General features: G+C 35.6%; 2 protein-coding genes and 1 pseudogene across 4 annotated transcripts; 1 reads left to right on the top strand and 2 right to left on the bottom strand.

Moving 5' to 3' along the window:
* The first annotated feature begins 10 nt into the window (after positions 1-10).
* On the top strand, positions 11-7,272 carry LOC145605280 (ATP-dependent DNA helicase Q-like SIM; annotated as a pseudogene). Its single transcript, XR_014105025.1, has 8 exons — positions 11-207; positions 1,092-1,562; positions 1,660-1,879; positions 1,998-2,108; positions 4,675-4,864; positions 4,995-5,305; positions 5,437-5,663; positions 6,032-7,272. The product of XR_014105025.1 is annotated as an ATP-dependent DNA helicase Q-like SIM (transcript).
* A 620-nt stretch (positions 7,273-7,892) lies between these two features.
* On the bottom strand, positions 7,893-11,039 carry LOC145604569 (luminal-binding protein 4-like). The gene is made up of 6 exons (XM_081660458.1): positions 10,840-11,039; positions 10,313-10,580; positions 10,021-10,232; positions 9,036-9,758; positions 8,668-8,905; positions 7,893-8,538 (listed from the first exon to the last, which is right to left on the bottom strand). Exons 1-6 carry the CDS (start codon positions 10,892-10,894, stop codon positions 8,046-8,048), a joined length of 1,989 nt encoding a protein of 662 aa, XP_081516584.1. The 5' UTR covers positions 10,895-11,039; the 3' UTR covers positions 7,893-8,045.
* A 3,379-nt stretch (positions 11,040-14,418) lies between these two features.
* LOC145605792 (uncharacterized) lies at positions 14,419-18,187 on the bottom strand. 2 transcript variants are annotated; one of them, XM_081661859.1, is made up of 4 exons: positions 16,301-18,186; positions 16,023-16,213; positions 15,672-15,907; positions 14,419-15,596 (listed from the first exon to the last, which is right to left on the bottom strand). In XM_081661859.1, exons 1-4 carry the CDS (start codon positions 17,932-17,934, stop codon positions 14,868-14,870), a joined length of 2,790 nt encoding a protein of 929 aa, XP_081517985.1. In that variant the 5' UTR covers positions 17,935-18,186; the 3' UTR covers positions 14,419-14,867. The 2 variants fall into 2 exon arrangements, with proteins under 2 accessions (XP_081517985.1, XP_081517984.1); XM_081661858.1 differs by having other exon boundaries at positions 14,419-15,907; positions 16,301-18,187.
* Positions 18,188-23,467: the final 5,280 nt, after the last annotated feature.

Genomic DNA, 23,467 nt, shown 5'->3' with positions numbered 1-23,467 from the left:
AGCGGTCCGTGCGAGCTCAGACGGGAAACCCAACGAATCGACCCAATCCAAAATTGTAGTTGCGCGGCAAACGACGGCTTCCCTTTCTCATTTCACCGGTCTCAAATTTCAAACTTAGTGAGAGAATATTAGAGAGCTCAATACTCAATAGAAAGAGTCACTACCAAATTTCAGAAGAATCACCATTTCCGCAATTTTTTAGGGTTTGTAAGTATCTAATCTGCAATCTCTCTCTTTTACCTCCTTGAATTTCTTCAATACCCTCTACATTGCAGTTTTACTGGTAATTTCCCCACATTCCCAAATGAATTTTCATGTTTTTATTGGGATTTAGCTCAATCAAACTTCATCAATTGCGAATTGGGATTTCCCCCTTTTCAATTGGTTATGTTTGTGAATTTGGCTAGGGTTTCGCTTAAAATTGATTTTTTATTTTATTTTTTCCGTTTTCAATCATGTAATGTATTGCGGGATTCGAATGTACTCAGTATGTAGTGATTTGCGATTTCTATTTCCTTGTTCATGTAGTGAAGTAACCTAATTAGTAATTGTATAAAATATGAAGTATGTTATCTTTAAATTACGAAGAATCGAGGACAAACAAAGTAGAAATGAAGTAGAATGTGATAAAATGTGAATAACTTATTGGAAATTAGAGAGAATAGGTAGGAATAGAGATGAGTAACATTGCTGGCAACAATTCTATGTAACAATTTACCTTTAACACCCAAGCTTAGTAACTAGATCAAGTTGAGAATGGAGAAGTTATTGTCTATTGCATTGCTTAACAGCTTGCGGCGCTAGCATAAAATGAGACTGCAGTCTGCAGACCAATTGCCAACTTCTGTTTATTTTTTTAGATGCTGAAACATATAGGGTGTATCTTGATGTGGGTCAGAGTTTCTGGGGTTCCTAATGTTGTACTCCGTATTTTGTTAGGGCGATATTGTGTTGTGGATGGAAATGTTGATTTGATTAATCCAATTTCTGTCAGCTTTACTGACATGGGTTCTGAAAGTTTGTAAAATAATAAGTTGCAGGTTTGTCTTTGAATGATGTAATTGACTACATGTTCACAAATTCGTATGCAGGCAGTAGTGGTGAGTCAAGCTGTTTGAACTGTTCTACAATGGGCAAGAATGCCAGACCTCCGCGCAAAAGAGATGTCTCTTCACTGCATCCATTTGGTCACTTGAGACAGTCTAGCATACTGGATCATCTTCAACCCATGGGAAAATTGAAAAGGAGGCAAACTGACAATATTCCTGAGGCAACTTCTTCTGGAGCCAGGCATCCTGAAGGACAGTCTGAAGTGCAGAGGCCTCATATTGAAGAGATGTCTGATAAAAGTCATATACTTGAATTATCCGAGCCATCATACTGTTTGCCTCCAGTTCAGAGAAGAGAAGAGGATACAGAAGTCGGACCTGATTGGGATCAGAAAGCCAACAACTTGCTGCGAAAACATTTTGGGTACTCTGGGTTGAAAAGTTTTCAGAAGGAAGCTCTTGGTGCTTGGTTTGCTCATCAAGATTGTCTTGTTCTAGCAGCAACAGGGTCTGGTATTAATTTTTCTGCATCTTATGTGTTTCCATTGTGTAGACTTTGTGCATATTGTGTCAATGCTTCTGATAACTATTTGCCTATATGTTTCTGCAGGGAAGTCTCTGTGCTTTCAGATACCTGCACTTTTGACAGGGAAGGTTGTGGTTGTGATTTCTCCATTGATAAGCTTGATGCATGACCAGTGCTTAAAGCTAGCAAAACATGGGATCTCTGCATGTTTCCTTGGATCTGGACAACCAGATAACAGCGTTGAGAAGAAAGCAATGAATGGCATGTATTCCATCATATATGTTTGCCCTGAGACATTGTTAAGGTAAGTTTGTATATCATCTGGTGGTGTTTTTCATTTGAAGTGTTTCTTAATGCCTTGCTTGTGTCACTTGGGAGTGTTTCATGTCAGCTTTCAAGGTCTGATGAGGTCTATCATGTAGATTAATAAGTCCACTTCAGAGGCTTGCAGAGAACCGTGGAATAGCTTTATTTGCCATCGATGAAGTACATTGTGTTTCAAAATGGGGACATGATTTTAGACCTGATTACAGGTTCGTTTCTCGCTTACCCTGGATGCCTGATGCCTTTTGACTTTATGTTCATCAGCTTTCTTTTTCATCATGCATAGTTTTAATACATTGCTATTTTCTATGTATGCACTAAAAAAGCTTGTATGTTGAGATCCTAGCTAAAATTCTACTGTTTTTGTTGACTCTCCATGCTAGCTAAATCTCATTAATTGCTGAAGTGCTCCAATGTGAATGAGGTCTAATTCTTAGCTCTATAATCTATTTGCAAATATAATGGTTATGAATGTGAATTAAACTGTAAATGGTAGCAACTTAAAATAGTTCCCGCTGAGAGTAGGATTGGGGCATTATGACAAACATTTATTTTCTTACTATGAATAAAGATGTATAGGGTTGTTGGCAAGAAAGAACTATCACCTATTTTCAACCTAAAAACATCTTCCATCTGAAAATCATATATTCCATTTGACATGGGTGGCTTACCTTGACCATAAATTTGTCAATAAGTATTTGATCGATTTACGATGAGAATTAGATTTTCATAATCATCTCAACTTCTCAAGTAGTTTTCATTTTAACAATTCTACTCGCTGTTCCTTATATTGCTACATGAGTTTTTGGTGCAGTGTTTAATATTTGGTTGAGTGAAATGAAGAAAAAGGAAAATGGTGGGACCACATTTTTTTTTGTTGTTGAGAGATTAATGTAATGGACTGCTAGGAATCCCTAGTAATTCAGGTACTTAATTTGATTTTTTGGTTTAATAAAAAGAGAAAATTTTCCCTCTAATAATGTATGTTAGTGTTTTATTGTGCTTTAATGGTATCATTCTTAATACCAACATAGAATCCAATTGATAAATTGGTACCAACAAAGCTCTTGGAATTAATGAAGAAGTATTTAGGTACGTATGTAATACCATGTAAATACAATTTTATACCAATGAACTCTATTAGAGTTATAGAAGAGTCAGGCTATTGAAAGCTGAGAATTTCTCAAATAGAAAGATTAATAGGCAAGCATAATAATTGTATTGGCTTAATTAGTGTATTTAAACTAATTACTACCTTCTTACTTTTGAGAGGTGGAGATCTTTCCCAATGTTTATCTCTGTACAAAATTCAGATGTCTTTTCTCTCTCTTCAACTTGCCTTTTATTGTACACTTTCTACTTATACATTTCCATTTTTAAGCTGACCTTGCATTGATTGTGATAAAAACTAACTCAACAGTTGGCTTACTACTCTACCCTTATGTTTCTTCCTGCCATATGTGATCAAATTAAGATTATTAATTCGATTCCTTGTATGGGACCACACCATAAATAGCACGGCCAATTCTTTTGGGGATTTAAAATGGAAAATGGATCCATACTACAGGGACAGAGGGGGTATCATAATATAATAGTAGAAATTAGTATTTGCAGTTGATAGTACAGTATATTAGTGGAAATTAATGTTTGCATTCACAACAGTCAAATATGGCATATTATTTTGAGATGTATTCAATATCTTCTTGTTTTAGAAAATTAGAAAATATCTCAATCATATGAAGCTTCTACTTTTGGTTCTCAAGAAAACAAGAACAACAATGAACTAACCATTGAATAAAAAAATTAAATTGAACAGTTCTATGTTTGACTAGTCTCCTCCCAATAGTTTCTTCCCCCTATCTCCTAATAGTAATCTCAACTTGCAAGGTTTCTAACAAAATCCACCTTTGTCTCATGTATCAATGGAACTACTGGCCTTCTCTTTACTTATTTCATTAGGAACGGCCTACTTGGGCAATTGCCATCTCATTTCATTTGGATCAAAAGGAGTAGACAGACAAAAGAGAGGGAAGGGTGGGTTACATTAAAAAAATGGAATGCAGAGAATAGATGTGGTGTTTGGTGGGAGTAAAATGGAGAAAGTAATATAAGAAGAGGAAGCAAAGAAGAGAAGCTATAGATTATAGGGGAAGGTAATAATCAACTTGCAAATGTTGGTGGAATATTACACTCTAAGATTTTGGATCATTTTTGGAAGGAATCCCTCAAAATTTACAACAGGTTATTGTCTGTTAGAAATATTATCAATGGACCTAGCAAACTCGGGGATATGTTTATGTTATCTTATTGTTAATTATCCGGTTTGAGATTCAAGTCATTCAACTAAACATTCAGCTGGCCGAAGTAGCAGGTGTGTGTCTCCTTGCTATACTACAAGGCTTTAACAAATGATGCTTAAAGCTTTGCTATGTTTTATTTTATTCTTTATTTTTTTAATCCTTTTTTTTGATAATCTTTAGCTTATATATCAAATTACCAGTAGTTTGGTAGAAATCTAGTTGTGGAGCTTACTGTATTCTGCTTGGTCAATTAATTCCAAAGATTTTTGGCGGACAAAGTTGAGAACCATATCACTGTCATTTTGCTAATGGAAATTCACCTTACTCAGCTGTCTGTTTTTGTCTTCATATTGTTCATCTGTTCAGTGTTAAATAAGTGTAGAGCAAGGGATATCAATATATCATAGCTGTTTCTAAGGCTGATCAATTTGATGTTAAATGGTATGTATTCAATTAATCATCTCTGTTCTTGTAGGCGAATGTCTGTGTTACGTCAAAGTTTTAGTGCCAGTAGCTTGGATTTCTTGAAATTTGACATTCCAATAATGGCATTAACTGCTACTGCCACTGATCATGTCAGAGAAGACATTCTCAAGTCACTTAAATTGTCAAAGGATGCGAAAGTTGTGCTTACAACATTCTTCCGTCCAAACCTTAAATTCTCAGTATGTCTTCTCTTTCATAAGATCATGTCTTGCAACATCTCTCTTGGTTGTGCTGATTTTTAATTTAGATGCCTGGGCATGTATTTTTTTTATTCTCGGTCTTAATGTTTATTGGTTTGTTATCATGCAGATAATGCATAGTAGAACAACATCTCCATCATCTTATGTTAAGGATTTCCAAGAATTAGTAAACGTATACTCTAACAAGAAGACAACAAAAGAAAGCAGTGGCCGTACTGGGAGTGTCACGGAAGATCTTGAAGATTCGTCAGAAGACTCTGATAGCATGTCTGATACCAGTGATTTTTATGAACAGGATGATGAGTTGAGTTCGCATAGAAAAAAGGGTTTCAGTACCTCAAAAGAAAGACAGTTATCACTTATCAGTTGAGTTTCTGGAAGATGATTTTGATGACATCCAGACTGCAGATGACTTCGATGGTATGTCTGCATTTGGTTTTTCATCTAAACATGATCGCCATTTACTCTTAAGTCTTTACCACATCCATGGAATTTACTCTTTTTTTTTTTTTTTTTTTTTAATTTTAATATTAATTATAATGTCATTGCAGTTTCTTGCGGCGAGTTTTGTGGGACACCACTGGTTGATGGTGTACAGCTCAGCGAGTCCACTGAATTACTACATTATTCTCCACAGCCAGCAGCAAGTTCTCAATCTGCGAGTTGTTCTTTGGAACAAGGGCCGACCATCATATATGTTCCTACCAGAAAACAAACAGTAGCTATAGCAAAATATCTACGGGCAAAGGGTGTAAAGGCTGAGCCTTATCATGCAGCGGTAATCTTTTTTTCATTTAAAATGTGTAAGCTTAGTATATGTTTATGACTATATATTGGCGGTGTATTGGGTGCAATTGGTAGTAAGATATGTTGATCTTTGTCCTTTTGATGTGTCTGCCAAGACACAAAAAAAAAAAAAAAAAAAAAAAAAAAAAAAAAAAAAAAAAAAAAAAAAAAAAAAACACTGACATCCAAACAGGTCCAAATTTATCAGGTTTCTAAAGATATCCTCATACCATTGCTTGTGCCTATTTGTTTGTAATATGGATTTTCCTTTCCTTTTGTGTATTTTGCTTCCTATTGAAACATGTTCTTTCATCTGGCATATAAGTTTCTAAGATCTAATGGTTTGATTCTTTTTCTCAGTTGCCAAAGTCACATCTTAGACGGGTCCATAAGGAATTTCATGAAGATGCTCTAGAAGTAGTTGTTGCAACTATTGCTTTTGGAATGGGGATTGACAAACTAAACGTACGAAGGATTATTCATTATGGGTGGCCTCAGAGTCTAGAAGCGTATTATCAAGAAGCAGGGCGTGCTGGACGAGATAGCAAATTAGCAGATTGTACTCTGTATGCAAACCTTTCTAAAATTCCAACTCTTCTACCTAATAAAAGAAGTGAAGAACAAAAGAAAAATGCATACAAGATGCTAGCTGATTGCTACAGATATGGTATGAATACTTCTATTTGCCGTGCAAAAGTATTGGTTGAATACTTTGGGGAAGTGTTCCATCAGGAGAGGTGTATGTCATGTGATGTGTGCAGAAATGGACCTCCTGAATTGCAAAATATGAAAGCTGAAGCTAATATTTTCATGCAAGTTATTGCTGCCCACTACAAACAGCAAAGTGCAGAATATTCGTATGATGATCTTATAGGTGGTGATATGGGGACAAGCAGATCAAGTGAGAGGCTAACTCTAAGGTTGATTTTGACAAAGATAAGGGAACATTCTCAGCAATTTCTAGCTAGTGATCAGCTATGGTGGCGAGGTCTTGCTCGTCTTATGCATGACAAAGGTTTTATCAGAGAGGGGGGTAACATGATTGGTGTTCAGATAAAATGCCCCGAGCCAACTAATCAGGGACTTAAATATCTTGAATCTGGTCTGGAGCAAGATTTTTATGCTTATCCTGAGGCTGATATGCTGTTATCAGCCACCCGAGAACTACAGCCATTTTCTTCTTTCTCAGAGTGGGGCAAGGGATGGGCAGATCCTGAGATCCGCAAACAGCGTCTAGCTAGGAGGAGAACGTTTAAAAAACCGCGAAAATCTCGTAGTAGAAAGAGTAGAAAGCAGTCAAATTCAACGACAGTCAAAGAACGAATATCTGCTAGGCTCTCAAAATGGAAGAGATGATTACTTTAGAACTTATCTCTTTAGATGTTTCAATTGGTGATTTGATCATTTGATTTGCGCCTCAGTTAGCAGAGCAGGTCAGGTGATTGTGATCCCATGTAATTGTACTTGTACATTCTACATAGCCAGTAATGCAAATTTTGATATTTAATTTGAACAAACCATTACCTTCCTAAAGTTTACTGCAAAAGATTTATGTTAACACTCAGCTGAACATGTGAATCTTGATGCTCGCACTGAGCTTGAATGTAGACTTGTTCATATGTTAAAAGTTCTGATGTACTGATTGTATTCACTTAAGTGTAAAATTAGGAATGTATATCCTTCATAGAAAGGCATTAGTCATATATCTGAACAATACTCCAAAACTGACTGAAGTATACAAATTTCCTCTGTATGAAAATAGGAAAATATGCTGTCTAACCGGAGGATATCCTGATATAAAGCTTAGCCTTAACAATTCTGGTCAAATCTCCGCAGCAGGCAGTTAGATATCACAACACCAAAACAGGTAGTCGCTTAGCCTTAATTCTGTTCAAATCTCAGCAGTAGGCATTCAGACATCACTATACCGAAACAGGGAGTCCTAAACATTTATCAAATATGTGCAAGTCAGTTGCAGCGGTATATTTTATTGCAGTTAGCCTGGTACTCAACAATTCAACATTGAATATTCTGTTCCAAGGAATTAATGCCTGTGGTGCATCAGGATGGTAGGATGGCAGCCATGGCACCATCTCAACCGGCATAATTGAACTGCAAGTCTGCAACTAACAGATCACATCAGTTCATAAAAGTATGCTAATACATTATCCAATATTAGTAAAATGAGCTACTAATGGACATGGAAGAAGATATCGAGGAAAGAACTTTGATTGTTAATCTAAATCAAACAATGTCGTATAAAGAACAGATTTTGTCAATATTGGATCCTAAAGATCCAACAATAGGAGCATTACATCCTAGCAAAACATCAAAAAGGGATTTAAAAGATGCCTCTTAATTTTGTATATACACTCTATAATTCATCATGAGATTCGTCTTCTTCAGAGTCATCAGCAGGCTTGCCACCACTCTTTTCGTAAGCTTGTTTGATCACAGGGTTACAAACAGCTTCCACTTCTTTCATCTTCTCTTCAAAGTCTTCCTTCTCAGCGTTCTGGTTATCATCTAGCCACTCAAGAGCTTCTTTCAAGGCTGCCTCGATCTTCTCCTTGTCGTCAGAGTCAATCTTATCAGCAAGCTTGTCTTTATCATCAACTGTGCTCCTCATGTTGTAGATATATGTCTCAAGCTTGTTCCTCGCGTCCACTTTTTCCCTCAACTTCTTATCCTCCTCGGCAAATTCCTCAGCCTCTCTCACCATTCGGTCTATCTCCTCTTGGCTTAGGCGGCCTTTTTCATTTGTGATAGTTATAGTTTGCTTGTTCTTGGCTGCCTTGTCCTCTGCTGTTACATGGAGAATACCATTGGCATCCACCTCAAAGGTCACCTCAATTTGAGGTACTCCCCTACAATTAAGAAAGCACATACAAAAAAGTTTATCAGTAAAGAGGCATAATCACTATGCAGGGAAAATAAAGCGCCTATCTAGGATTTTATTAGCACAAACTAAACACAAAATTGATCAAGATGATTACCTTGGAGCAGGTGGAATGCCAGAGAGTTGAAATTTTCCGAGTTCACGACAGTCCTTGGTTAAGGTTCTTTCACCTTCAAAGACCTTAATATCAACTGTGGTCTGCTGGTCCTGATAAGTGCTGAATATTTGAGATTTCTTTGTTGGAATGACCGTGTTTCTTGGAATCAATTTAGTCATCACTCCACCAACAGTCTCAATACCCAAACTCAAAGGAGCCACATCAAGAAGAAGGAGACCTAAATCAACATTATGCAATAAAATCCATTCATGTTAATAACAAAGTGACTGATGAATTATTCACAGAAAAAAGTCTAAATTACAGCAAAATCTGGCCAAGGAAGCAGAGTTATAGATTCTTTTGTTTACCTTGAGTTTCTTCACCTCCTTCACCACTAAGAACACCACCTTGAACAGCAGCACCAAAGGCGACAGCCTCATCCGGGTTAACACCCTTGTTAGGCTCCTTACCATCAAAGAAATCCTTCAAAAGCTGCTGAATCTTAGGGATCCTAGTACTTCCACCAACAAGCACAATCTCTTTAATATCAGTCTTTTTCAACCCTGCATCTTGCAAAGCCTTCTTGACAGGACTCATAGTCTTCTTAAACAAGTCCATGTTCAACTCCTCAAACCTCGCCCTCGTTAATGGCTCGGAGAAATCAACCCCATCAACAAGAGCCTCAATCTCAACCCTGACTTGGTGCTGACTACTGAGTGCTCTCTTAGCCCTCTCACATTCCCTCCTCAACTTTCCGAGCGCCTTCTTATCCTTGCTAATGTCCTTGTTGTGCTTCTTCTTGATCAACTTGATGAAATAATCCATGATCCTATGGTCAAAGTCCTCACCTCCCAAGTGGGTGTCCCCACTAGTGGAAAGAACCTCAAAAACACCATTGTCAATAGTCAAGATGCTAACATCAAATGTTCCACCACCAAGATCATACACCAAAATGTTCATTTCTCCTCCTTTCTTGTCCAAACCATAAGCAATTGCTGCGGCCGTGGGCTCGTTGATTATACGAGCCACGTTTAGCCCGGCAATTGTACCGGCGTCCTTAGTGGCTTGCCTTTGGGCATCATTGAAATAAGCTACAAGAAAAAAGACAGTGATCTTATGAGAAACCATCTGAACTATTCTCATTCTAAACTTCTCGTTTAAAATATCAATGTACAATTACTTGTCAATACTGATGCAGTAACATAGTAACAAATACTTAAATAAAGCTTATTCTAAACTTTTCGTTAAAATATCAATGTACAATTACTTGTCAATACGACAATACTGATACAGTAACAAAGTAACGAATAGTTAAATAAAACTTATGCATAACCATAAACGACAATAAATTACCTGGCACAGTGACGACTGCGTGTTTAACCGTTTTACCGAGATAAGACTCAGCAGTCTCCTTCATTTTTTGCAAGATCATAGCACTGATTTCCTCAGGACTAAACACTTTAACACCATCCTTAAGTTTCACCTGAATATAAGGCTTCCCTTCTCTATTAACAACCTTATAAGGCAACATTTTCATATCCCTTTGAACCTCAGGATCATCAAACCTACACCAGAAATAAATCGTTACATAACGGGTTTAAATTACACTATCAATGTGACAACTAATTCCGAACATAGGACTTACTTTCTACCAATAAGACGCTTAACATCGAAAACGGTTCGATCTGGGTTAAGGGATGCTTGATTCTTAGCTGCCTCTCCGATTAATCGTTCAGTGTCAGTGAAAGCCACCCAAGAAGGGGTGATCCTATTACCTTGATCATTGGCTATGATTTCAACATGACCATCTTTATAAACACCAACACATGAATATGTTGTACCCAAATCTATTCCAATTACTGTCCCTTTTATTGTTTGATCATCTGCTGCTACTGTCACTCCTAGCAGAAACTCTGAAAATTAAAAAAAATACAAAAAAAAAAAAGTCAGATTCTTGAACCATATTATAATGTGATCAGATGCATATAAATCAACATAAATTCAAATAAGATGATATGATGACAAATACACATTAACAATGGCAACCACAAAGATTGATTATACGGGTTTGTACCCGAGACATGTGATCAAATCCCGTCTATATCACAAACAACCCTTTGCGACTCTATACACGTGACAAAAAAATATTAAAAGGGTAAAAGAGAAACTGACCTGAAACAAAGAGAAGAAGGAAGTACAATGCCAAATTCTTAGAAGAACACCGCATTGTTACAGATCAAAATTGTGTCACCTTAGCAAAATATGTTGAAACTTTCGTACTAAAATTTATAATAAGATTACAGAGAATATTTTTTTTTTTTTGTTGAATGTTGATTTTGATGATGAGAATAATTTGGAATTGAAAGTGTTGAATATTTATAGCTTATTATAAAAATTGTATGTTGGTTCAGGACTTTAAATATTTGACGAGGTTAATTAGGACATTGCTAGAGTGTTCTTCCCAGTGATTTTATTGCACGTCATACTTTTGTTGTAAATTAGTGTTGGAACCAATTAGAATTTGACACGTCAGTATTATGATGGTGGCAAATTTTTTAATTGGGTGTGTTACTTGTTATTTCCCGAAACTTCTTGATTTTTGTAGACACTGTAAGAGAAACCAAAAAGAAAAAGGGTGAGAATTCACCCAATGACCCGACTCGCCAAAAAAAACATGGATCAATTCCATTATTAAATACTCGTAATCAGATAGTTTTTGTTTAACCAAAAAAAAAAAAAAAAAAAAAAAAAAAAAAAAAGGTTGTTTTTGTGTTTGTGTTCATATGTCATGTGTTGAAGTCTTAAGTGTCACCACATGTAAGTGTCTCACATTGGTTGAAGAAGAGAGAATTAAACACTTTATAAGGCTAAGGGGCTACTCCTCCTATTGCCATATGGTTTTGGGATGGAACCTCCTTTGATCTTGTGAAGTGGACTCTCTCTCTTGGTTTGCGGGTGCAGCCCAGACCCGCGTTTAACATCATGTCATATTGTATTGTATGGTGTTTATGTTCGTGTTTGTATTCAAAGATAAATGGAAGGAGAAGCTTAGCACTATCTAGTTTGTTTAATTAAACGTGACATGTTGAGTTATATTGATCGGTATAATTAAACATGCATGTCACACTAACTCGCCTTATTCGTGTTCGGTTGGTGTTATGTATTACTAGTATTATTAAAAATAGTTCGTCTAAATCATAAGATATGTCATTAGCACCAGAAGTTGTTAGTTATTTTTTCATATTCCATAGGAGAGTTGAGTCATGTTAGTTTTGTGTTGAGAATCTCAGCACTTATCTTACCTATAAATATAAACGTGTATAGTGTAATAAGTGGCATAAACTCTTGACACTACCCCCCCCCCCCCCCTTTATGTCCAACTCATATCGTGTCTGCTTTTGTCAGCTCTACATATAGTAGAATAAATCAATCATGAAACTCAACTACCAATGCAACTTACTACGTAGTTGTGAATGATCGACTACTTTTGTTGGTTAAAGACTTAAATAGTAGAATTCAAGACCTGAGATCAAATCTCATTTACATCATTTGCTCTGATTGAGCGATCATTTAACATGGTATTTAGACCTAGCTAATGTGGTTCCGAAAGTCCATGATCAAAAGTTTACTATATTTAACCCTATAAATGTATCAAATATGTTCTTAGAATAAGAATAAGTATCTTGGACCCTTATTTCTACACCAGTTGATAAGGTAAACAGTGATCATTGAACCTTTCTAGTGTATGGAATGAATGAAAATAATCAAGGCTTTTGACACAGGTACTTTCAGCTTGTGTTAGAGAAAATGGTTGATAATTGAGTAATTATCAAGGAGCAAATCGGACAATTAAGAAATAATATAGTGAAAAAAGACAAGAATGTGGAAGTTGGAAAATTTCTTCAAGCAAACCACTTAAGGACTAAAAAACCACCCAAAGCTAGGAAAATAGTTGTACTAATAAATTTATTTCAATTTGTGTTTACAAGAATAAGTATATCACCAAATCCACTCCTAATCACAAGGATTACAGAAAAGAATCCTAACTCAATGTGTTTCTCTCGATTTGTGGATGAATAATAAAATTACCTTTGGGTATTTATAATTTATTCTGATCTCTTGACACATCGTATTAGCAGTACGATATGAAAGTGATAAAGATGACATAGATGTGTTGGAGATGACACGAATGAGCTGGCCTAGACATAACAATTTAGAAGCTACTAATCACTTTTGGACATTAGCTCCACAGATGTTTTGTCTGTTGTGTCAGTTTAAACAGCTAATCGTAAAATCTCACAGCATTCTTATTCCTTATTGACATCAAAATTATGACTTGTTATTGAAAAGCTTTTGAGATTAGCTTTCACCTCTAATCTAAATTATCTCAAAATTCTTAGTAGATTGAAGACTATGCTCGTTTGAAAATGACTAATGACTCATTCAAAACTTCCTTACTTATCGAGTCATCACTGTATCTTCACCAATTCGCCCCTTAATTACTATGTCAAACCTGGATTGATTTTCGACTCATATCGTTCCAAAATGTTGCAATTAGAATTGGACATTAGTGGGGTGGAAATTAAAAAAATCAAACATAAAAGAAACCATCTTAAAGCTATTTTTGCCGGGAGCTAAAATTCAAACCTCACTCAAAAACCCTAAAATTCAAGATTCAAATCTTTTTTTGGGGCAAATCATCAATCAATCCAAAAAAGACCTAATCACACAATTTAACCCCAAAATGAATTCAGAAGCAGCAAGAAATTCGAAGGAATGTTTAGAGCTAGTGTTTCAGATGTCAAGCATCTTAAACACAGAGCTTGATCGTCACACAATCTCTCTCCTAATCGCGCTTTCTGAACTGGGTTTCAACCCAGAAGCTCTTGCTGCTCTTGTCAAGGAGCTTCCTGCTGGAACATATTCTTCTTCTTAATCAAGGGTTTTGTACTTCTCTCCCTTTTTTATTTGTAATTCAAACTTGGGTTTTTAATAATATGGTGATTTTGTTGGTTTATTGTATCAGAAATTGTTCTTGCCTTAGTGGGTTTTCTTCGATGCAACATTTTATGGTGATTTTTTCTTTTAAATGTGCTGATTTATTTTATCTTGACATGCATACTTGTGCAATTTAGGCCTAATATGAATATATGATATGTGCAATGTGCATAGTGTTTGATTGGATTATAAAGTTCTGAGATGTGTAGTTTAATCTGGGAATGGTTTAATTTTAGAGGGTGTTTTGTCAAATTGTTTTGATGGGTCTATATTTGTTGAATTCAAGGTAAAGCAGTTTGGATTCTGAAATGGGAAATGGGTTTATTTGAAGTTATTATGAGATGAATTTTTTCTATGGTTGCCCTTGGTTGAGTAATCTTGAAAGCAGATTTTTTTTTTGGTGTATCAATTAAGCTTGCAGTACTTGGGATTGATGAGGTTTCTGTTGAGATTTTGAGAAAATATGGTGATTGATGAACTGTGTAGTTATTAATAGTTGGAATGGAGGATAATTATAGCTCTTTTATTCCTTTTTTTTTTTTTTTTTTTTTTGATGCAAACAAGGGGCTAAGCCCCGGAAAAGAAATTCTTTATGAATGGGGGCAGTAGCTAGTTTATTGCATATCCGAGATACTTGTTGGATGATAGCTGAAGAAGATATGGGTCAAAAATTGTATTATCATACGGATTATATGGATATCGCATCTCAGTTACTTGCCCTTCTTACCTCGTCTGACATATTTTTAGTGTGTATGAAACTCTTGGTGAATTAGAAAAGGTGGGTATACTAGAGTTCATTGTGAGAAGGGTGCTCAGTGTCATTAAAGGTTGATCATTGAATGTGAGACAAAACAAGGCAAGAAGATGGATTTGGTCAGCAAAAGAGCGAGTGGTGTGAATTATAGGTTGTAGCCTTGCTTGCATACAACAAAAAATAATGTCTTGCTCTACAATTGGAAATGTTACTGATAGATGCTGCTTTACAGACTACTTAGTGGTCAACATTGCTATTAGACTAATTTATTTCTTTTGTAGTTATAGCCAAAAACACACTTGATCTGTTGATATCATGTCATATTAGTTATTAATATCATTACACAATCTGGTGGAATCAACTCATATCTAAGCACTCCAAACCCCTAACTAACAAGCAAACATTGTTGATAACCTATCAACTCTGAAGGCAAACCAAAGTGTATTATTTACCGAAATGGAGCCAAAGGATTTGGGGTTCTTGGTATTTTCAAGCTTTTTAGCTCTTTGCATACTTGATCTAACATTCCCAGGAAATCCCGCACAATAACAAAGATTCGAAGCGGGTTAGCCTCATCCTTGCTCACATCACCATGATAATATTCTGTGATTTCTCGTACACTAATCAGGACATTGTTTTCCTCAGCTTGTAACTCCTTTAAGTTATTCTCTGCATGGTTTAAGAAGGCCTTCATGGCATGGACAAAATTGTTATTTGTTTCTGTGTGAGCCAAATTTTTGTTTACCAACTGCTGCAACTTAGACATTCCATCTGATAGATTTGAAACTGATGTTGCTAGAACATCCAAGTCTATCGATGCTGTTCTTTTCACGTTGCAAAGTTCAGTGCTCAGACCAGACACAAGTTCTAGACCCATCCTTCTGTAATTGTCTTCCTTTTCCTCTACTGTTCTGCTCTTCATGTGTCGGTCTATCTTCCCCATAATGCTGTTTGACATTCGAATTCCCTCCGAACGTATCATCTCTTGTACCACAAAATGGAGCAATGTAGTTTTTCCGTCTGTGCCTTTGACATCTGCCAGCTTAAGGAGTGCATCGAGCTTAAATGCTTTGGCCCCTCCTCTGCTTGTTCCAACATTCATTCTATTTCCTGTTTTTAGCACAGCCTCTAGTAATTTTAAGAAGAGCCTGCTTGATCTCAGCTCTTTGCAGGCTTCCTGTGGACAAAAATGGACAATAATTAAAGGTACAATGGTGAAATAAGAACCATAGAGTTTGAAGTTGAACCTCACCTCAAGTACTTGGAATGAATTCCTCAGGTGAACAACCTCGTCATCAAAGGTGGCTCTATAAAGCATTGCTTCAATCCTTTGCAAGGCATTAGGTACTGTCAGTATTTCCTTAACTAGCTTTTCTGCTGATCCAAGTTCATTGATGTCTCCCTTGTAATTTGATAGCTTTGTTTCTTCTTCTTCTGTTGGTGCCATCTTTACCAGAGCCTCGAGTTGTTGCGAGCTCAAGCCTTCCCCTGCTTATTGACAATACTTGACTTTGTTAATGAGTCATTATGCAGTACTATAACAAGTAATTAATGATTGATTGTCCTTTGCAACTTAATAAAGATGTGAATTTTTTAGATGTACCTTGTTTTAGTGCTTCACACACCTTCTCAGATGTAGCATTCAGAGCTTTAGAGAGTATGGTTATGTTCTGGAGTCTTTTCGGCTCAAGGACATGTTTGCTTGGTGAGGGACTTTTGCTTTTTCCTTCATCATTGTTAAGTACATTCTTTAGGTTGTATCCAAATAGAGATTCTATCATCTCCTCGTCCAACCTGCAAGAAAATCCTTCTGTAAGCTCTGAACTGGGTGCTATAAAAAGAAAATGCCTTTGACAGAGAGACTAGTAATATAATACTCACTCAAATGAGCTACACCGTAGCTGGTCCCACACCATAGATCGATCTGGTGCAGCTCGAACTTTGTCCCAGTGTAGTGGTTTCAGTTTTGGCAGCGGAGAACCATCTTTCCCTAGTGGTGTGAATGGAGGAGGTGGCCCAGGTGGTGGAGGGGGACCTTTTGATGAGCTGGCCTTCCCATTAAGGAATGGTGGTGGACATGGTGGAGGTGGAATGTTTCGTGGACCATCTAGAATATCTGGAGTTTGTGGCGGTGGAGCTAAGCCCTTTTCGTTGGTCTGCTGTGATTCTGATGATGAAGTATGTACCACCTTGGAAGAGTTAGAAGCTTTGAATGAAGGAAAAACGTGTGCAAACAGGGGCAGAGGTGGAGGCGGTGGCGGTGGCGGTGGAGGAGGAGGAGGTGCTAGAGGGGGAGGCGGTGGAGATGGTGTTGGTTGTGTGTTGGCTTGCAGACCATTTAGAGCATTTTCTATCCTATCAGTTGGCTGTTCTTGGTCGAATATAGGCAATTGAGGAGGGTTTGCTGGTAAACTATGGTTTGGGGATAGAATTTCTACCGGATCACCAAAACTACCATATGATGCATTAGAAAGTCGAATATTACGATTACTAGATGAGCGCGAATCACACAAAGAATGAAACGATTCATCCTCGGATGAATGTTTATCAATGTCATCCATCATACCAGCATTCATAGAATTCTGATCATCAGATTCGTATCTGCTTGACCCTGTATACTCATGAACTGATATAATCTCTTCAGCCAATGAACTGCTCTCCTTGGACTCGATCTGTATAGTTTCATATTCTGAATGCTTTCTCTCATATGATGTACCACCCTTGCTTCCCATTATCGATTTCTCCAAACAATCAGAACTTCCTCTTATACATGCTTGCGGTTCAAGAACAGATGATAAAGTGTCAATGTAAAACAAATCAGAGTTAAGGTCTTGGGTTACCTTCCTTGCCAAATTTTCAGTTGTTATGCTCTTTGATCTCTCTCTATCCCCTCCTTGGTCGCTACATACTGAAGCCGTTCCAGTAGCAACCTTCTTATGTCGGTACGTCCTCTTACTGAACCATAGTAAAACTCCAAGAGCAAAAACCAATACCACCACTCCTGTAGGAACTACTACTGCAACTGTAACTATCTTTTTTGTTCCATTTCCTTGGTGCTGATCATTGTCTAGCTTGTGTACAGGCAGCATTGGCCGAGGCCGGGCTGACTGGTGATGATGATGATGATGATGAAGATGATGCAAGCGTGTATGGATAGCCGGCGCTTGTGCAGGGACCGGAGCAGGGGCTGAAGCTTCATCTTCGATTGTAGTCGGTGATGGAGACGGTGCAGGTGAACCATACTCTCTTCGTTTCATTTTGTTGTTAAAGTTTCTTAATCCAAGCAAAGCCCTGAACTTTTCAAGTACTGCACTATGATCCTCTCTAGAAATGGCTCTAATCTTGTAATCACTTCGTTCATCGTAAAATCGTAAACCCTCTGCTTCTTGCCAGGAAGCATTCACCTTTAAAATGCTGCTTCCCATGTTATGATATGTAATAACAATGATGAACACCATTATTGTCATCATTGTAAGGGTGAACATTTTATGATGATGTCTGCTTTCCATTTTCATCTTTTTGGTCTCAAAATAGAAAGCAAAGAAATGAAATGAATCCCAACTTTTCTGCTTAAAAAACCATACTAATTTCTAATTTGTATTACATTTTTTTATTTTTATTTTTCTGATACTGTTGTTGGGTTGGGAGGTGAAGAAGATCTAGCAGAAGAAGGAAGAAAAAAATGGAGGAAAGAGAAAGTCTTAATTGCTACTCCAAGGAACCCCTGAGCCTGGCAGTTGTAGTTGTACTGGGCCTCATCTTTAATGTTTTTCTCTTCATGTTTTAATCTTCTGTCTTTCTCTCTCTGCTTTCCATTAATTCCTCTCTGACAATTACACTGTTCTAACTCCCCGTAAGCTAACACACGCTCGCTAATAACAACCGTTATGAACTCGACATCTCTCTCATAATGTTCGATGTTTCGGGTTTAAGTTATGGTTTAAGAAGATTATCTGCATGGTGTGTGTATTATTATTGTGATAAATAAACTAGAAAAAAAGTGTCGGTTTTTGTTATGGGTCGTAATCTTACACAGTTGGGATACTGATACTGCCCTTATTCTTAAAACAAATGTTAACATGATAATGTAATCAATAGTATGTAAAAGTTTAAGTGGGCCACCTTTTGGTTGAATTTGCCTACCTTGTAGTTGTAGGGGAGCTGACCTTAAGTTTTTATTAGGAGAGTGAAAGGTGGTAAATTTAGCCCTACAGTTGGGAGGAGAACCTTTTTAGTATCTTCTAATTGACCTCTTTTTGTTTTGTTTGAAAATAACATGTAATTAAGGTTGGAAAAATTAGGAACATTATATCACGGCAAGATTGGGTATTGATTGATTACGTTGTTGTCATGTTGCTAGTGTATTGGAAAATTCGTGTATTTCTTTTGTCCTGAACTGGTTGTCACATTGCTTCGATCACTTAATTAAGATAAAATGTACGGAGTAAATCTACATGTGTTGTGCTATTGGGTTGTGTGTTACCCTTGTTTGTATGGAATTTTATGACATGTATACTCGGTACATTTTTTGTATGTTTATGTCAAGAAATGAGCATAATATAATTGAATATTATGGTTCATTTTATATACTTTGTGCTTAGGTTGGTACATCCGGGTGTATAATAGTATACTCCGTAATAAATATTCCCAAACGTGAAAAGTTTTTGATGCAGGCAGAGTAGAGAAAATTCTCATGTGCGTATTGTGCACTCAAGTCTCAAGCCAACTGTTGAATATAAATTTAAAGAGTTTAGGTGGTTGGTCTCCTTTGAATATGAGTAGGTACGTTTGGAAAATAAATTGTTATTGGTTATCTTTGCAAATAATGTGATTGCACATGGTTTATAATACTTGTGTTATACTGTTGTTTACGTTCTAATGTGTACATGACTGGTCTTTTTCTTTCTTCATGATGCATTAACCATATTTCTATTACTTTGGATGCCAATTTTCATAACAAATATTGCTTCATTTACCTTAGAAAATACTACTCTATAATCTCATCGTCAAGATTTAATTAATTATTGCAATCATAATGAATAATTTGAACTAATAATATAACAACTAAATCTAGATAAATGTACTTTGTAAACACTACTTGTTGATTTAACAAGAAGTGTTGTAAACAGTAAATAACATTATCTTCAAATAGTGCAAGATGTCCGGTTAAATCGAGTCAATCAACTGTGTGAATTACGTGTTGGTTCTTTCAAAACTTACGTAAAAGCTAAGCTTGGCTCTTCCAAAACTCGCGTAAAAGGTAAGTTAGCTTAGTGTCACGTAATCTAAACTCGGACTTGAATGGCTCAAATGCTCAATGCCACCATTAATCACTATTTTTTACTATAAATTGTTGAGCTAAACTTGGAGGATTAAAATGCTGCCTTTGAAATTAGATAGTTGGTGCTAAATTGAGGCAGACAGTGAAGTAAGCATAAGAGTATTACCCACTTTGCACATGCACTCATACTCTTTTACCTAACAAACACACAACAACGCTTCTTAGAGAGATGGATACATAGCCCATACCTTCAAACAAACATTTTTAACATTAAAGTATATTGTTTGACAACCATATTGGCTTGACTTAGCCGTCACTTGCAATGGACCATCACTTTTTTTTTTTTTTTTTTTTGGTTAGCATGTATTTTTGTATGGTGTTTGCTCGTTATTTGGATTTTGTTGTGGTACCATGGAATAGCCTAGATATTATAGCTATAGCTTATAGATAAATAGAAAATCTAAAGGGATTTATAGCAAGGGTACCTTGTGTCGGTTGTCGAGCTTATTTGATAAACTGTGTATCTATGTTAAATAATTGTGTCATCATCAATTCATGATCACTAGATTAATGGTTAAATTGATCAACATTAACACTAAATGATTGCCTTTAGTGATTAGTGAGTCTTGGAAAGACAATCCATCAATTGGTTTGAAATCAATACGAGTACGTGAATAACATGAACAAATGTCCTTAAATGTTAACAATAATAAACAAAAGCTAAGAAAAAAGGTTAAAAGATAGTTCATTCAGCAAAAAACATTTGGGTAGACCGTTTGACATGAGAACTACTAAAATATTTACACGGAAAAACTCTATCTAGATTGCCATAGATTAGTCTTTCTAATAATTTAATATTCTATCTAATTCGCAATAAAGTATGAGCATCATCTCACTACCCATTTCTAGCTTTGACACCCATTAATGATTTTCTTCACACTCAACAAACCTACTTTCATACAAGTAGTGAGTTTATGATAGCAGGATTTTGCTCCCTTTTAAGTTGTAAACTAGAGCAACCCCACCCTGGCCCACCTTCCTCTATAATATTTGGGCTTTCAAAATGGGCTGGCAAATATAACAGAAGGGCCAGAATGATCGTGTTAGTCATATCAAGGCCTTTATATTGTGATACAAAGGAAACTAGGAAAACCTTGTCAATAGAGTCCAATAACAATATTTGTATTGAGTATTTGAGTTGTGGAGGGTTAAATTACTATCATCAAATTACTTAGCATCAAAAATATTGTAATGTCACTTGATATACTCTTTGGAAGAAACTTGTTAAAGAACTAAGTATTAAGGTTGTATTTTGTTCACCTTATCAAAAATAAAATAATACCGAGTAAGTTAAGACTAATTAGATTCAAACATGTGTAAACATAAGGTAAATATCAAGGTTAAGTTCTAAGAATTTTAGATGCATTTGATTTAGAAACATTAATCATACTTCAATTTGTATGAAGTAATTATGTCGTCAACCCTAGATTTAGAATCTTCTTAATAACCTCCATATCGAAAGAACTTCCCAAAAAAGACTAGATATGACTTGTGCATCGTGCGTTGGGGCCATTAGCCGCCCTGGTTTTAATAGAGAAATTTTTTATATTACAGGGCTCAATGGTTTTAATAGAAAACAGTGTATAAAACTCACAATATTCAATTTCACTTACTATTTCAAGGCATAGGGAAAAAAGTTTGAACTTTCCAGTGTGATCCCGTCAAAAAAAAAAGAAAGGGAGATGCAACTACTATATATATATTAACGTAAATTATGTTACGGATTTTTTTAATTCACATGGATTATTGAATTGGATCAATTATTAATTTATGACTACTAATCTCAGTTTATACAAACTCCGATTTCTTAATTGTTATGCGCAGCTAATCCATCAAATAGGTCGCCTGGCTTTACTTGGATTGTACTACGTACATTGTCTGGATTCATCTTTAAATTATTAGCCCAACTCAACCTTAATAATACTCCAAAAACTAGGTTAAGAATCTACTATTGAGAGAAGAAAGAATCTATTTACTCGTAATTATGAGTACGTACTGCTTTTATTATTTATACTACTTCCATTTCATCCCTACCTTATAAAAAGTACTTCGTATAAGATAAATAGTGTCCTTTTTATTATAAGGTAGGGATTTATTTTTAAATAGAAAAAGACTTTAGAGAGTTTTAAAAATAATCATTATAGAAGATTTTGGTACCTTTCAATCTCTTCTACAAAGCCATCACATAGGCACATAAACCAAATAGTATGTATTAAAACTATCACCCAAACCAAAGGTGTAAACACAACTACACAAGCCAATATAACTTCTCTGCAAGAACTAGCTCCTCCACGCGTAGGCCACCCTATCTAGTATCATTATAAATACTGCTTTTGTTAATTATTATACTACCTTTGTTAAATTGAGAATAATATGAAACGGAAGTTGTATCTTTTCGACTTGTGATTAGTCAACCACATTCTAAAGTATTTTCTGATAACTTTATTTTACAAAAAGAAAAAAAAAAACTTTAAATAATCTTTGACTAGGTAATAATCAACTTGCTTTGCTAAATTTTAATTAGAAGAATCTTTTTGATTAATATAAGGAATAATCACCCAAAGTTTTTTTTTTTAAAAAAAAATAAAAAAGAAAAATAAAATATTCCTTCCGCTCAAGGGCCAACTAAACTAATTAAAAAGGTTTAACATCATGGTTGATGATATTTTTGTGTATACCTTTGGGTGCACAACAAGAATTAACTTATATACTCTATCACATTTCGTTCTTATAAAGAATAAAAGCTCAATTCAATTTACATTTTACAGATTTTTTTTCTTTTTAAAAAAAAAATACAAAAGGCCAACATAATGATTTTTTTATGAGGAATATTATTTAAATAAATATTTAATGAGAACCTGTCAAAAAAAATGAGAAGAATAAAAACGTAAATAGTGTGAATATGTGAATTTTGGGTATTATACAAAGATTCCATATTATACATTCTACAAAACTTCAATTTTGACTTAATTTATTTGTTATGGAGTAATAGAAATACTTTTTTTATGAGTAATAAACTTTTTGATGTCATAAATATATAATTAGGATTATTTAGTATTTACTTGATTTATATAGGACAATCGATTGATTAGAAATTGAGGGATGGAGTAACATTTTTCTCCGTTCATTGATTCTAATAACTTGAGTATTTGTAATCGATATGATAACATCATGAAGAACACTATATATTAATTCTCCGTAAGGGCGTTAAACAATATCGTTTAAACACCGACAAGAGTGTCAAAAAATATCAAATTACAATTGAAAAGCTTGTGACTACAAAGACATATACAAAAGGTTGTACTAGTGTAATTGACATTTTCTTAGATAGCAAAAAAGTTAGAGAACTAAGAGCTATGAATTAGTGATGTTGTGGTTAAGGAAATTGTATCAATGGCCTATAGTCTATATGTAAACATGCAATCAACCGACAAACACACAAGTCAAGCAAATTGCCTTAAAATTACGGCGTTTATCCCATTAATCCGTGATTACACTACCTAAGTTTAAAGATTGATTTGCCCACGTAAGAGGTTGATTACACTCACCTAAGAGGTTGATTGTATCAACTTTTGTATTACCTCTCATACGCATATTACTCCACCAACCCTTTTTCTTATTTCATTTGACTTGTTGTGCGAGAGTTTTTTAAATTAAAGGGAAAAATAAAATGAAATAGATTGACGGATGTATAAGTTTCACCAAAA

Source organism: Chenopodium album, chromosome 22 (genome assembly GCF_948465745.1).
Source record: "Chenopodium album chromosome 22, dcCheAlbu1.1, whole genome shotgun sequence".
Lineage (NCBI taxonomy): Eukaryota > Viridiplantae > Streptophyta > Magnoliopsida > Caryophyllales > Amaranthaceae > Chenopodium > Chenopodium album.
This window is presented reverse-complemented; position numbering and strand designations above follow the sequence as displayed.

What these genes read in the sequence shown, in the direction of transcription:
- LOC145604569 (XM_081660458.1), bottom strand. Translation starts at nt 10,894, where the DNA reads ATGCGGTGTTCTTCTAAGAATTTGGCATTGTACTTCCTTCTTCTCTTT. An exon ending in CCTTCTTCTCTTTGTTTCAG is followed by an intron (nt 10,581 to 10,839) that starts GTCAGTTTCTCT and finishes TTTAATTTTCAG; the next exon opens with AGTTTCTGCTAGGAGTGACA. An exon ending in CGCAGTCGTCACTGTGCCAG is followed by an intron (nt 9,759 to 10,020) that starts GTAATTTATTGT and finishes TTTTTCTTGTAG; the next exon opens with CTTATTTCAATGATGCCCAA.
- LOC145605792 (XM_081661858.1), bottom strand. Translation starts at nt 17,934, where the DNA reads ATGAAAATGGAAAGCAGACATCATCATAAAATGTTCACCCTTACAATG. An exon ending in CTACGGTGTAGCTCATTTGA is followed by an intron (nt 16,214 to 16,300) that starts GTGAGTATTATA and finishes ATTTTCTTGCAG; the next exon opens with GTTGGACGAGGAGATGATAG. An exon ending in GTGTGAAGCACTAAAACAAG is followed by an intron (nt 15,908 to 16,022) that starts GTACATCTAAAA and finishes GTCAATAAGCAG; the next exon opens with GGGAAGGCTTGAGCTCGCAA.